This window comes from Phycodurus eques, chromosome 3 (assembly GCF_024500275.1).
Source record: "Phycodurus eques isolate BA_2022a chromosome 3, UOR_Pequ_1.1, whole genome shotgun sequence".
Classification (NCBI taxonomy): domain Eukaryota; kingdom Metazoa; phylum Chordata; class Actinopteri; order Syngnathiformes; family Syngnathidae; genus Phycodurus; species Phycodurus eques.
In genome coordinates this window covers 25,443,274-25,458,754 of record NC_084527.1, presented here as the reverse complement: position 1 = coordinate 25,458,754, position 15,481 = coordinate 25,443,274, and the positions used below count along the sequence as shown (strand labels likewise).

The following is a 15,481-nucleotide window of genomic DNA, read 5'->3' as shown; positions in this document are numbered from 1 at the left end:
GCAGTGGCATGACCTTAAAAAGGCCGTTCATGTTCGTAAATGCTCCATTTTGATTTCAGTTGTTGCTGCTGAGGATGGCCCAACCAGTTATTAGGTTTAGGGGGCCAGGTAACTTTGAAAAGTTTTTGTTTCCCTTAATAAATGAAATCACCATTTAAAAACAGCATTTTAAGTTCACTTGGGTTATATTTGTCAGATATTTACATTTGTTTGATTATTTTAAACATTAACGTGGGGAAACTATGCAAAAATATAAGAAGGGGTCCAATACTTTTTCACAGCACTGTACACTGTAGAGTCATTCTCTTCCAGATGAATTTAACTGCTGTCCTGTTATAAGATTAAATTTTTCATTATTATTCATATAGTACTGGCCATTTGGTTGTCACGTTTTTTTTTTTTTTTTAAATTCGTATTGTACTGGCTATTTGTTTCTAGTTTACTTAGCATTCACGTGTGTCTATAACACTGGGCAAAAAAAGTTGTCCTGTAAAAAGTGTATTTTTACCATTGGGGCTGTCTGGAAGATCTTCTAAAAGTAAGTAAGTAAAAACACCAGCGGTTCTTCCACTGCTTACTCAGATGAACACAAGCTGCAGCAGGATGGCGCTTCCAAAAATTCCACTTTCTTTTCCCAGATGACGATGAGATGAGCTCGGTGTTTCAGCTTTTATTTTCATGTAGCATATTTACATTTGGATAGGATAATTAACTGAGGACACCAAAAAAAATTTTTAGGTGATCAATAGACTGTAAAAGATAGATATAAAATAGGTTAAAGGGAATAGGACTATATTTATTTATAAATCCTTTGATTAGAATAACTGCAGCAAGCCTGTGACCCAATGACATCACCAAACTTAAATTCTTCATTTGAGATGCTTTTCCAGTTTGTGTTATTACCTATTTTGGTTGTTGTTTGTTTGACTCATTTTTAAATCTGGAGATTGACTTGATCAGACTAAAACCTTCCACATATTTTCCCTGAAGAACTCCTTTGTTGTTTTGCATAATTGTTTTGCTGCATGATATGGGATCTTCTAATCAGTTTGGTAGCATATTTCTTTAAATTGATTGCACGAGAACAGATTGATAGGCGGCAGTTAAAACATTTTACCACTTAATTAAATAATAACATTGGAACCATTGGGTATTTGTGCCTCTCCTCTTGCCATAATTTGATGCATTTGCACCTGTGCGCTTTGTTTGTGTTGTGGTCCAGGGAAGAGAGTGAGAGTGTATTAACTCTCAAAGGCCTGACCCCGACTGGAACTCTTCCCATGGGAGTGCTGTCAGGTGGAAAGCAGACATTACAGACAGGTAAGTGTGCTTTTATCCATAGTCTGCCTCCAATTTAGTGCCTTTCTACTAGCTGCATGCATTCTGGGTGACCATCAATTCCCAAGAACATTTCCTCACTCCTGTGTCAACAAACGTGTTTGTGTTTACTGTTTTTTTTTCTTGTTGAAAGAAAGAGAGAATTAATGTTGTTTGGGATCCAAACTATTTGCCACCAGAATACACAACATGATTTGGGAAGGAGTGTTATTATGACTGTACATATGATACTACACTCTATCATAATGAATCGATCCATTCAAGGAAGTCATAAGGTTTATCAAAATCATGTACATATGATACTACACTCTATCGTGATGAATCGATCCATTCAAGGAAGTCATAAGGTTGATCAAAATCATTGAGAGTAATGAACAGTGGGCAAAGTGAGAATACTTTTTGTCTTGGTGCTCTTAGAAAAATCTAAGCCATTCTTAAAATATCAAGGTCAACACGCCTGTTCTTCCTAATGAAATGACTCCATCATGTAAAAGTGAAAACAGAACACAGAAATCGTAGTGATGACAATCTTCAAAATATCTTCAAAATACAGCCCTTCCCACTCCTGCTTAAGTAAACCTCTGTAAATACAGATCTCTTAAATATTACGTATATATAGCACCAAACATGAACGGGTACATCACAACATAGAGCGGCTGAAATAAGTATTGAACATGTCACCATTTTTCCCATTAAATATATATCTACTATTGACATGAAAATTTCACCAGATGTTGGGAACAATCTAATCTATACATACAAAGAAAGTAGAACAAATACAGTGAGTACGGAAAGTATTCAGACCCCCTTAAATGTTTCACTCTGTTATATTGCAGCCATTTGCTAAAATCATTTGTTAATTTTTCCCTCATTAATGTACACACAGCACCCCATATTGACAAATTTTAGCAAATTTATGAAAAAAGAAAAACTGAAATATCTCATAGCCATAAGTATTCAGACCCTTTGCTCAGTATTTAGTAGAAGCACCCTTTTGAGCTAATACAGCCATGAGTCTTTTTGTGAATGATGCAACAAGTTTTTCACACCTGGATTTGGGGATCCTCTGCCATTCCTCCTTGCAGATCCTCTCCAGTTCTGTCAGGTTGTATGGTGAACGTTGGTGGACAGCCATTTTCAAGTCTCTCCAGAGATGCTCAATTGGGTTTAAGTCAGGGCTCTGGCTGGGCCATTCAGGAACAGTCACGGAGTTGTTCTGAAGCCACTCCTTCGTTATTTTAGCCGTGTGCTTGGGGTCATTGTCTTGTTAGAATGTGAACCTTCGGCCCAGTCTGAGGTCCTGAGGACTCTGGAGAAGGTTTTCGTCCAGGATATCCCTGTACTTTGCCGCATTAATCTTTCCTTGGATTGCAACCAGTCGTCCTGTCCATGCAGCAGAAAAACGCACCCACAGCATGATGCTGCCACCACCATGCTTCACTGTTGGGACTGTATTGGACAGGTGATGAGCAGTGCCTGATTTTCTCCATACACTTTATTATATTATATTAATATATATTATAATTATATATTATATGTATTATATATATTAATTAATATTATACATTATATCATCTTGGAGTCCTTCAGGTGTTTTTTTTTAGCAAACTCCGTGCGGGCTTTCACGTGTCTTGCACTGAGGAGAGGCTTCCGTCGGGCCACTCTGCCATAAAGCCCTAACTGGTGGAGGGCTGCAGTGATGGTTGACTTTCTAGAACTTTCTCCTATCTCCCGACTGCATCTCTGGAGCTCAGCCACAGTGATCTTTGGGTTCTTCTTTACCTCTCTCACCAAGGCTCTTCTCCCCCGATTGCTCAGTTTGGCCAGACGGCCAGCTCTAGGAAGGGTTCTGGTCGTCCCAAACGTCTTCTATTTAAGGATTATGGAGGCCACTGTGCTCTTAGGAATCTTAGGTGCAGCAGATTTTTTTTTGTAACCTTGGCCAGATCTGTGCCTTGACACAATTGTGTCTCTGAGTTCTTCAGGCAGTTCCTTTGACCTCATGATTCTCATTTGTTCTGACACTGTGACTGTAAGGTCTTATATAGACAGGTGTGTGGCTTTCCTAATCAAGTCAAATCAGTATAATCAAACACAGCTGAACTCCAATAAAGGTGTAGAACCACCTCAAGGATGATCAGAAGAAATGGACAGCACCAGAGTTAAATATGAGTGTCACACCAAAGGGTCTGAATACTTATGGCTGTGTGATATTTCAGTTTTTCTTTTTTTAATAAATCTGCAAAAATTTCAACAATTCAGTTTTTTTTTTCTGTCAATATGGGGTGCTATGTGTACATTTAGGGGGAAAATACTTAAATGATTTTAGCAAATGGCTACAATATAACAAAGAGTGAAACATTTAAGGGGGTATGAATACTTTCCATACCCACTGTAAGACCAGAAATTAAGTGGTGTATAATAATCTGAAATGACACAGGGAAAAAGTATTAAACACGCCAACTGGTATTTATTTAATATATTGTACAAAAGCCTTTATTTGCAAAGACAGCTTCAAGACTCCTCATGTATGGAGAAACTACTCTCATGCATTGCTCTGGTGTGATTTTGGGTTTGAGTTTCAGTTCTTTCTATAGATTTTTGATTGGATTCAAGTCAGGTGATTGGCTGGGCCATTCTAGCAGCTTTATTTTTTTTCTTTGAAACCAATTGAGTGTTTCCTTGGCAGTATGTTTTGGATCATTATCCTGCTGAAATGTCCACCCTCGTTTCATTTTCATCATCCTTGTAGATGGCATCAGATTTTTGTCAAGAATGTCTCAGTACATTTGCCCATTAAACCTTCCTTCAATAATGTGAAATTTACCAGTACCATTTGAACCACACCGCACCATCATGTTCCCACCTCCAAACTTCACTGTTGGAATGATGTTTTTAGGATGATGTGCAGTGCCATTTCTCCTCCAAATGTGGTGTGCATTATGGCATCCAAACAGTTCAATTTTGCTCTCATCCGACCAAACTATATTCTTCCAGTATCTAACTGGCTTGTCCAAATGTTGTTCAGCAAACTTTAAACGAGCTTTGACATGCTTTTTTTTTCTTGCGTTGTGAGCGTGCATTCAGGCCATTGCGGCGGAGTACATTACCCATTGCTTTCCTTATGACAAAAGAACCTGCTACTTCCAGCTCTTTTTGAAGCTCTCCACAGGTGGGCCTTGGCTCTCGGACAACTCTTCTGATTATTCTTTGCACTCCTCTGTCAGAAATCTTGCGAGGAGCACCTGATCGAGGCAAATATATGGTGGTACGATTGGCTTTCAACTTACGTATTATGGCCCCAACCGTGCTCCCTGGAATGTTCAGAAGCTGAGATATGTGCCTGTAACCAATGCCATCATTATGTTTTGCAACAATTGCTTTGCGATGGTCTTGAGACAGCTCTCTGCTCTTACCCATCATGAGATTGGCCATGAGACCTTTTTGTAGGCCACCAATTAGGACTGAACCAGCTGTTATTTATTTGCACTGACAAGGGGCTGGATTTCTGTTTGGTGATTGATAGATTTTAGATGTTGTCTTGGCTTTCCATGCCTTTTCGCGCCTGCCTATCTTCATGTGTTCAATACTTTTACCCTGTGTCATTTCACATTTTTACACACAACTTAATTTCTGATCTTATTTGTTCTACTTTCTTTGTATGTACGGATTACTTGGGTTGTTCCCAACATCTGATGAAGTTTTCAAGTCAATAACACCCTTGCAAGTATATTTATTGAGAAAAATGGTGACGTGTTAAATACTTTTTTCAGTCGCTGGATTTGTTAGAGAACCTTGAGTTTCTTTTCTGAATTAATATTTTCAAGGACAAAAAGTCTCCCACCAACGTGGCCCATTGATTTAAAAATTTTTTATTTGTCACACAACACTGGTGTCTCAAGTGACCCCATGCATTTTAGAAGAAGCTTTTTTACAACACATATTTTCACCCTTTCTAAATTCGGAACTATTTTAACCTCAGTGGTGTTTGACTTCAGAGGTTTTAGTTTTTTGGACGCGTGGGAAATTAATCATCAATTTAAAGAATAAACAAATCACTATTGTAATTTCATATGCCACACGGATAATGATGAGTGTGACGGTATACAGATCATGAGTGAGGTCCTCAGAGCTTCCCTGCTCCCCCAGTAGCTTTTAAAGCGCTTTAGATCAATGCCAGCCTGCTCATCACAAGAAGCACCCCACATTTGCAAGGCCGAACTGTCTGAGAGGTTAACTGTCGCCTAGAAAAGGCTGCCGACCCTCTGATCTAAAGGTCAGTGCTGTGCCATGCTGGAACCTTATAGAAGTTGTGGAGCCATCAGAAGGGAAACCACGTTATGACCTTTAGGAGAATGTCATTGTTGATGTCCGCTTTTGCCACTGTTTTCAGAACAGCAAGCTAGACTGGGTCAAATTTATAGAAGGCCTTTGATTTGTGAATGTTCCCTTCCTAACAGATCACTGAATAGTTTTTGACTCAGACACTCTTCCAAATATATAAACAACTTCAAACTCACCAGAGATCAGATCAAGCATATGAGGATTCCTATTCATAACAAAAGAATATAATAGAAATGATAACAGACTACAGACCTCTTTCAACAATTTGGATCAGCCACATATACTATGCTACGTGCCCAGATATGCATGCATGTCTGATATTTTTCAGGTATTTTTCTGAGTATTTTTTGTTTGTTGAGTCAAGTAAAACTTTGATTGAAGTACATTAAAATCAAAGTAGTACTTACTAGGTTTTGTGCTGGCTTTCTGTTATGTTTGTTCAAACAATGCCACCACATGTTGTGGTTGTCAGCTCAGCCAAAACCTTGAATGCAAAAATATCACTTGCAAAATATGTCACATAATAAGTGAATTTAAGATTGTAAGAATCTTTCACATATAAATTTGAAAGGTTAAATACTGTGTAAATACCCTGATGTCCTTCCTTTTTTCTCAACCTCGTTGCATGACAATATCTGTCGTAGAGAGTATAAAGAGTCTGTTTGTATGTCTAAACAAATATTGGACAGCATGTGTGGTGCAGTTTTGTTATTCTTGTGGTGTGAGGATGTGTTGTGCAAACGTGTCATCCTGCCTGATCACTGTTGTGCATCCCCCAGTTTTAGACTCTCAGGGCCTGATTTACTAAAGGTTTGCACATGCAAAAACAGGCACAAAGTTGATTGTTCATGCTAACAGATGTGGAAGCTGATCTACTAATCAGGTGCACCCAGGACTGACTCTGCCAAATGGACAGAAATGCTGTACAGTTAATTTTGCACATTCTGGGAGGAGTCATTGCAAATAGATTCATTTAGCACACACACTGTGATTTATTAAACCTGAGCCGTAATGCGTCGTTTGCATCTCTAAATGCAGGTGCAAACCGGCATGCACAGCAGTGCCAGCGTAGCGCAGGCAGCAGGGAGAACGTTTCTGCTTATGTTAACATTTTTGTAATACCACAATAAAAAATTATCCTGACATCTATTAAGCAATGCAATTTTGGAACTTCAGTCTGATCTAAGGGCTTACTTGGAACCAGTCACAAGGAGGAGTCATGCTTTGTCACCTGTGACAAAAGGGATTTCAACTCTGTATTTCCTTGCATCTGGGTCCTTTGTTTTTAGCACTGTATGACAATTGTTGCTGACCTCTCCCGGAGCAGTTTACAGGTGTGCTGTCCCAAGTTTTAACCACACTGTTAGGCAGGGTGGCCAGTTTCTGGTTTCCTCCAAATTATTTAAACAATAGATTTCTTTGCTGTAACTGTTTGTCTTCCACTAACACTTCCAATTCCATCACTTCAAACTTCATTTTGTGCTTGTGATGCTCTCATAAAATGTTCCTGGGAAAAACCATCAGAGTGTGTAGCAGGCGCAAAACCCTCTTAAATATGGCGGAGCCCAGCACAAATGTGCACGCAATCTGTTAGCGAGAGTGAACATGGAATTTAGTGCCTGTTTGGGATCTTAGTACATCACATGTTGGCCTGTCACGATAAAAAAACTTTTAAGAGGATATATTTTCCCCAAAATTATCACGATAAACGATCATAGTTTTTTTTAACGCCTCTGAAATCATCGAAAATAAGGCTCGCCCTTATTATATTTTATTTATTTTATTTTATTGCTTTTAAATCAGCATTGTTGTTTTTATTATTATTATAATTTCTGTTCTTGTTTCTCTTAAATTGTTTTTCTTTACTCTGTGATATGCATCCCCCTGGGTCTGTAATAAAGAGATACAAGACTAGCCTGGTTTACATGAGCCTTATATTCTGATCATAATTGGTTTAGAAGTCCAAACTAAATGAAAATGCTCCATGTAAAAACCTCAATCGGGATAAACAGGCCGGATCCGAATGGAATTTCATTCGGTTTCACAGTGATGGAATATTCCTTTTGCCAGACTGTTCAGAAGTAAATTTTCGCCATTCTGAGCCTGGAAAAAGCTCTGTCTGCGCATGCTTCGTCTCGACGTAAGTGCGCAGTAATGTCATCTTTTATTTACGGCGTATTTTTTTTAACTACTTATAAGTTTTTAATCAAGCAATTTATTATTAATTATTATCGAGTCCAGAAAAACTATTGTGTCCATTTTATTGATCAAATGATAAGTCGGTATAGTAATTATCGTGACAGGCTTAATCACACGCAATTTGGCCACTAACAGTGCACGCAATTTAGCGCCCATTATTTAGTAAATCGGGCCCTTTGTGCTCAGCCCAAAAAAAACCTCCCCTTACTCTCCATTCCTAAGTCCTCATGACCCATTAACACTGGCAGCAGCGTCTTAAATGTCAAGCCAGCACCTCTCTTATTCCCACCCACTCACTCAACATCATGTTTTCATGTTCATTTCCAGCTGCTGGAATTAGCCTCCGGTCACTGCCCAGCTCACAGGAGGGGGAAGCAGTGCACCATCAACACTGTGTATAGTGGGGATGGGGCACTGCTGACCTCGACTCAGGACGTTGTGAGTCGGTGGGCAAAATACTTCGAAGACCTCCTCTATTCCAACAACACGCCTTCCCATGGGGAAGCCGAGTCTGGGGTCTCTGAGGCGTGCTCTCTTATCTCTGGGGTTGAGGTCACCGAGGTGGTTAAAAAGCTCCTCGGTGGCAAGGCCCCGGGGGTGGATGAGATTCGCCTGGAGTTTCGTTGGGAAGTTGAATCTCAGATTCAGGAGGAGCAGTGTGGTTTTCGTCCTGGCCGTGGAACAGTGGACCAGCTCTACACCCTCGGCAGGGTCCTCGAGGGTGCATGGGAGTTCGCCCAAACAGTCTACATGTGTTTTGTGGACTTTGAGAAGGCGTTCGACCGTGTCCCTCAGGGAGTTCTACTTTGTATCTGTCCGTTGTGGTGAAGAAGGAGCTAAGCCGAAAAGTGAAGCTCTCGATTTACTGGTTGATTACGTTCCTACACTCACCTATGGTCAAGAGCTGTGGGTTGTGACCGAAAGGACAAGATCCCGGATACAAGCGGCCGAAATGAGTTTCCTAGGCAGGGTGTCCGGGCTCTCCCTTAGAAATAGGGGGGGAAGCTCGGTCATCCGGGAGGGGCTCAGAGTAGAGCCGCTGCTCCGCCGCATTGAGAGGAGCCAGATGAGGTGGCTGGGGCATCTGATTCGGATGCCTATTGGACGCCTCCCTGATGAGGTGTTCCGGGCACGTCCCACCGGGAGGAGACCCCGGGGACAACCCAGGACATGCTGGAGAGACTATGTCTCTCAGCTGGCCTGGGAACGCCTCGGGATCCCCTCGGAAGAGCTGGAGGAAGAGTCTGGGGAGAGGGAAGTCTGGGCTTCCCTGCTGAGGCTGCTGCCCCCGCAACCTGACCTCAGATAAGCGGAGGAAAATGGATGGATGGATGGGAATTAGCCTAAACATTGACTGTTGAGCAATACCGGTAGTATTTCACCATCAGCTCAAAACTGTTAATGCAATGGAAGCTTGATTTCAATGATGTATTTGCTGGTTCTTGTATTTGCTGCATTGTAATGTGTCCCTTTTTGTCCTTCTTTTCCCAAACTCCATTTTAACATAGCTACTATTGAGGCAGCTAAAGCAAAAGGTACGCATGGCTTTTTGGTTCAGTTCTATGCGTTCTCTCCATTATAGTCACATTACCAATTACACATACTATTGCATTATTCTGTAAGCTGTAATTGCTGGTTACTCTTGCATTATCAGTGTCTTTTGGCTTCTAGTGTTGTAATATAGCACTTACACAAAGTAGTAAGTGTTGCACTTTTGCAATTCCAGAGGAACATACTTCTTTTGAATACACACTTATTGGACACAAAGGGACTGTAATTAGCACAGTAAATTAAAAATGAAATAAAATCTGCACAATCTGCCGACATCCAATTCAAGAGCTTTATCAGAAACTCTAGCTTTACAAATTGAGTATAATCGTGATTATTTATAAGGATAGTTTTTATTAATGTAGTTGTGGTTGGCACTGGCGTGGAACTGTGCTGCAGTGTGTGTCACATGGGTTTTCCTTCCCAATAGTGGCTCCCCACACTGAGAAAAGCCTGTTAAGACCTTGCTAAAACCTGGGACATCCCTTCCCAGGATATTTTCAGCAGCTAATCCTGTTACAACATTTGGGTGTTGCTCGATTGTCTGCCTCTGCTGGTTGGTTTGTGGGATTACAAGCCACATTCTCACTTGGTCAAACACACTAAATGGAGAAGACACATTGCAGAGTGTTAAGGTGTCTTTCATTGGAGTGGTTTCCAAACAAATGTACTCACATATCGGGTGTTATTAATGATACTAAGACATCCCTTTATGATAGTTAAATTATACAGTGGTCTTATAATTCAGTAGGCATTGAAAGGACTGATGAAATACCTACTGTCACCTATAGCATAGGTGACACAAGGTTACTCGTAATGAATATTCCTGTCCCACCCTGTTCTCTTTGGGCTGTATTCACATTAAAACACACCAGTTATTGGTATAAATACAATAATATTTACTTTAATATTTTACAATTATTTATTTCAATGTAATTATTCTGTTCCTCCATTATTTTACCTATTTACCTATTCTTATACAGACAAACAAATTTCTGTAACTTCACTCTGGTAAAGCAAACAGTTAGAAATGCAAACGGAATCCGCTTCACTTTAATTTAGAAAATTCTTATTGGGTTAGTCCCTGCTGTAGTTCATTGAAACGTTGTTTGATGGGGTTGATTTAAAGTTCATCACATCAAACTCATTAAAGTACCTTGCTTTGTGCACTTGGGCACAATCATGGAGAAACAGAAAAAGAGCCTTTAAAAAAAATTCCCACAAAGTCAGAAGCATAGAATTGTCCAAAGCAGTGGTTCTCAACTGTTGTCACCCAGAGATTCGCATACTCCTATTGTTGCCAAATCGTAACCCACCTTTATAATGGTTAAGAACAATAAAGATTGTGTTGGTTGTTTGTTTTTAATCACTGTGAAAAGGCTTCCTCACTCAGTCTCGCCCTGCCTGTCAGCTCCAACATGGCTCCAATGTCCTTAACTCCCCACCCCCAACACGTTCATCCAAGGTACAGTCACAATTTCTACAACTCTAACAACTCATGTAACAAACTACTGGCTCGCAACTTGCAACAGTATATAGTTGTAGTATAAAGTAAAAGAAAAAAATAGAGGACCAGTCAATGTTTTCAACAATGTATTTTAGCAAATCTGCAGTTGTGATACGTGTACTGTTGTTGCAAGAGTTATACAAATTCTGACTGTCCCTAAAGGTATCAATGAATCGGGGGTGGGGCAGTGCGTGCTTGTGTGTGCGCGCGCATCGCCTCAACCTGTGCTCACTTTCGGCAGCACCCGACAAGACTGAAGGAGAGACAACGGGCTGGATGGTTTCTTTGACACATTAAGCGTTCATTTTGTGTTTGCAACTCGTCAGCTAACGTGAGCATTAGCCTTTTCATACGGGCGGGCTGCGTGCATAAAGACAGCACTTGTTTTTTTTTGTATTTCAAGACAGACTTGCATATTTTGCGGGTATTTTGTAAAATATTAACACAAAATTGCGTAACTGCCCCTCGTTTGCTGTTTCCACTCTTCACCGGCTGCCTTTCAGGCGTCCATGTTGTTGATGCAAATTACAAAGCCACGTGATTGGCGTCACTCAAAAAAACATCGACGCAGGGTAATAAAGTCGACACGTCGAATAATCGACTAATTGGTTCAACCCCTAATGTACAGTAAAGACACATGTACAGTATGTTATATTTTTAAATGCCGTTACAAATGAGTTGTATTGCTTGACATGACATCCGCCAACCAAAGGATGAGCTGCACTGTATTTGTTTACAGCGTAAAGTAGTATCTAGAGGACCACCAGGAAGTGACATCTCTTGCTGCTTTCCTACCAAATTCCGTCTGGCAACTCTGGCAACCTCTATACTGCAGAAGAAAAATCAGAATAGGAATACATGTAATTTTTTACTAGCTATCCGCAACCCACCCATAATGGTTCCGCGACCCACATTTGGTTCCCGACCCACCAGTTGAGAATCACTGCTCCAAAGTGCCTTGGTGAGATGAGTAATTAAGATTCAGGGAGGCCTATTGGGTCCCCCGATTGATTGATAAGTTATGTATTTTCGACCTTTTTTAGGGCAAGGAGCCATATTTTGACCTTGCATGCCTCACTAAGATAATAATGACAAAAAATAAAAATGTATTCAATGAATGTCCTATAAGGGATCAAATGACAAGAGAATGGACTTTCCAAGGTTACAGATATCTGATCGTGCAAGAGAGCCTTTAACTATTAAATACTCAGCATGTTTTTAGATATATCCTTGAGTGTTTGTTGCCCTTTTAACTTGATTCTATATGAATGACTCAATAAGTTGTCAAACAATCCCTCACAAGTTTGCTTTTCATCTTCTCACCTATTCTGTCTGGTTTCCATGGCTGTTTCGGGACACTACCGTAAGTCAACCGAGCATGAGGTGTTTGATTGTCATAGCTTGTCCCTCAGGTGTTTGGACGCCTCCAAGTTATTGTGCACGTGTCGTATTCACTGCCCATCTGTGCTGTGTTAGGTCAATAATGTGTTGTAAAGAAATTCTACAAGGACAACAGAAGAGCATGGTGCACAACTGAGACTACAGAAACTGAAGTAGCTTTATTAATGCAATGTTTGTAGCTTTTAGTCATTTTATTTCCTCTTTTGCCCTTCAGCCATCCAAGGCTTCTCTCCCACGAGGAAGATTCGTAATTTCGAGGAGGCACGGGGCCTGGACAGGATAAACGAGAGGATGCCGCCTCGCAAAGATGCCCAGCAGCCGGACGGCACAACAATCAACAGCGGCGCGCCCAACAAGAACGGCACTGACGGATAGGCCTTCGAAACCGCACATTTCCATTCTACCGCAGCCCACCTCATCGCCGCCAATCCCGCTCCACCTCGCTTTCCTTTCCCCCCCCACCCCCATCTTCCGCGTGCATGCCGTCGGGTGGGGGAAAGGAAGCAGACACATTGGTGGTGAAAAGACAAAAGGAGTCCACACTGGTAGCAAAAGCTTCTGGGTAAAAAAGACAAACAATCATTGGGGAATCTTATTTATTAAAGAAATATATTAGATGTGTAACAGCAGCCGGTGATGGAATGAAGACATTTGGCAATTTGTCCAAACTTTTGCTAGACACTGAAGTCCACACTTTTACATGTCACAGTTATACAGGTTAGATAGAAAAAGACAAATTTAGAAATTTGATTTGGTAAGATGAAGCTTTAGCCTCCTTCAGTCTTTTTTATTTGTTGTTAATGTGTGTGGCAATGGAGAAGTTGAAGTATGAATTGTATAGCCCCAGCATGCCCACTTTGAAGTTTTTGTCGGGATATCAAGTGGGCTACGCTGCTTATAGTGGATGGGGGGAGTACTATTTTATACCGTAAACAGAAATGTGATGTCTTATTTATGAAATTTTCACAAAACTTTGATGAAGCCCAAAGATGTGGGAAGTATTTTGTTCTCTCTGATTAACGCTATCCTGGATTATCTTTTGTGAATTGAAACCATTTTAAAATGAAGATACATGCTTTTTTTGTGCTGTAGGCCTAATAGTTGTTCACGTGACGGCAGCGAGGACGTTGGCTTTCATCGAAATCAAATTAGAAGCTGTGGAGCACAGAACAGTACCGCACAGCACGGCTCGCTCCGTCTGTCACCATCCTGGATGGAAGCACATCAAGAAACTTCATCCAAAAACAGGTTTAAACAAAAGAGGACACATTTGCCCAAAGAAGCCGAGGAGCCATTGGGCATTCTCGCTCACTCTGGAAAAACCGACTTTTATTAATGAGTGGGGAAAAAAAATCAGTATTTAAACGAAATACAGCGGTTTAAACTGCTGCTTTATTGTCAAACATGTTTGTAGGTCCTATTGTTATTTTACTAAAGCTGTATAACTGTCTCCATTTACTGTTAATTATACAGTATGCAGATGTGTGCGCGCGCGCTTTTTTAAAAGAAATTGTGACTACTCAGTTGAATAAGGCTTCTAAACGAGTGCAATTGGAGACACAGTAGACTGACGTTCATATGCGGACGTCTGGCAAGGCTTAGCAGTACCGGTACTGTAGTCATCTTCGGGTCGCTCATTCGCCACCTCACGTATGTTCATTTTTACTAGCCACTTGATATGCGCTGTGATTTCCTGGTGTTTGTGATGTTTTCCTGTGGCTTGGCTCACACTTTCGCTTCTTCACTGGCACCCAACAACCCTTTAAAACTTGCTTTTACCTTTCACTAGAGCAACAACGGAGGAGGAGTTGGGCCACTTATATGTGCAATATTTGTTTGTTTTTTTAAAAAGGGAAAACAAAACAAAAATCTTGGTTTTAGGAATATTTCTTTCTCCTATACTGTATATACGATGCTTAACAATTATTTTGCAGGTATGTTCATATGTGGCCCAGAGCCTCCTCTCACATTTCAACTGGTGCTGTCAAATACCCAGTGCTTGCTTTCTGGCACTTCAGTCGGGGGGGGGGGGGATTTGCTATCTTGATATAAAATGTTCCTAATTTGAATTTGATCAGTTGTGCCATGCCGCTGGACACACTTGAAGAGCTGTACATGTGTGGATGGCAAACAGAGTCAAGCCATGCAACATTATCCAATACAAGTCAAGTATTCTACTTTGCTCTTATGTTCACGACATTTCAGTAAAAGCCCAAAGTATTGAGTTCTAAGTTAATCTTGTCCGTTTAGTGTTTGTTTAAAAAGGTAAGGCTTTATTGAGTGATCTGCACGGTATACTGACCTGTTTGGTCTTATACTGTACATATCTTGCAGAATGAAAAAAAAAAATACTGCTATTAAAAGAAATCTTATAAGGGTAAAAAAGTGTTCCATACTTATCATGCAAGGCCATGAAATCTTATACATACATGTATCACTTCAAATAAAATAATAAAATCCTGGGTTTTATTTGCCTGATTATTTTATATTTGTTTGTAACTTACTATGCACCATTGTCCTGCAATTTTACAAAGAAGTACACTATACTACACAAACTGAGATGGCTTATTGTTGGATTTGTTCGATTCTCTTACCAGGGTTTTTTTTTTTTTTTTTTTGAAACAAATATTTAACGATAATACCAAGTGAATATGGTAGTGAATGAGCGACTGTTGTTTGTGACTGCATGCAAAGGCTAACTGCTCATGTCAGAGTTTTTCTTTGTATTGGTCACCTTTCAATGTGCTTCTTTTTTCAGGCTATTTATACTGCACCCATTCATTTGTCGTGCAAACATGCCATTTTCAATTCCTAATTAAGGTAAGGAAGGGCAACTAATACTAACCGAGTCATGGTTTATGGGTGAGCTGTGTCATCCCTACAGCACTGTGACCTAATAAGTTAGTCACTGCCAGTCTTGTTACTTTATTGTCACACCGTAAGGGTCTGTGGTCTCTTTGACAGTCACTAGTGAGCTGCACCCAATGTTATTTGTTGCTTTTCTTTTTTTAAATGACAGATTGGGTTGAATTCGGGAAATGACCATATAAAAATATATATATATAATTTCAGAAGTGTGTATCAAACTGTTAGCAGTCAGTACGCAAGAAGTAGCACAATGTTTCAAAAGGGTGTGAACCCTGA

At 40.3% G+C, this 15,481-nt stretch overlaps 1 protein-coding gene across 3 annotated transcripts in view; it reads left to right on the top strand.

The window, feature by feature from the left end:
- The window catches only part of ppp3cca (protein phosphatase 3, catalytic subunit, gamma isozyme, a), a 49,057-nt gene extending 34,317 nt beyond the window's left edge, over positions 1 to 14,740 (top strand). The window contains exons 12-14 of one of the 3 annotated variants that reach the window (XM_061672843.1): positions 1,223 to 1,320; positions 9,390 to 9,416; positions 12,561 to 14,740. In XM_061672843.1, coding sequence (XP_061528827.1) covers positions 1,223 to 1,320; positions 9,390 to 9,416; positions 12,561 to 12,712 — 277 coding nt within the window. In that variant the 3' untranslated portion in view covers positions 12,713 to 14,740. Of the gene's footprint in view, positions 1 to 1,222; positions 1,321 to 9,389; positions 9,417 to 12,551 lie in introns of all 3 variants that reach the window. The other 2 variants (XM_061672842.1, XM_061672844.1) reach the window with 2 other exon arrangements.
- Positions 14,741 to 15,481: the final 741 nt, after the last annotated feature.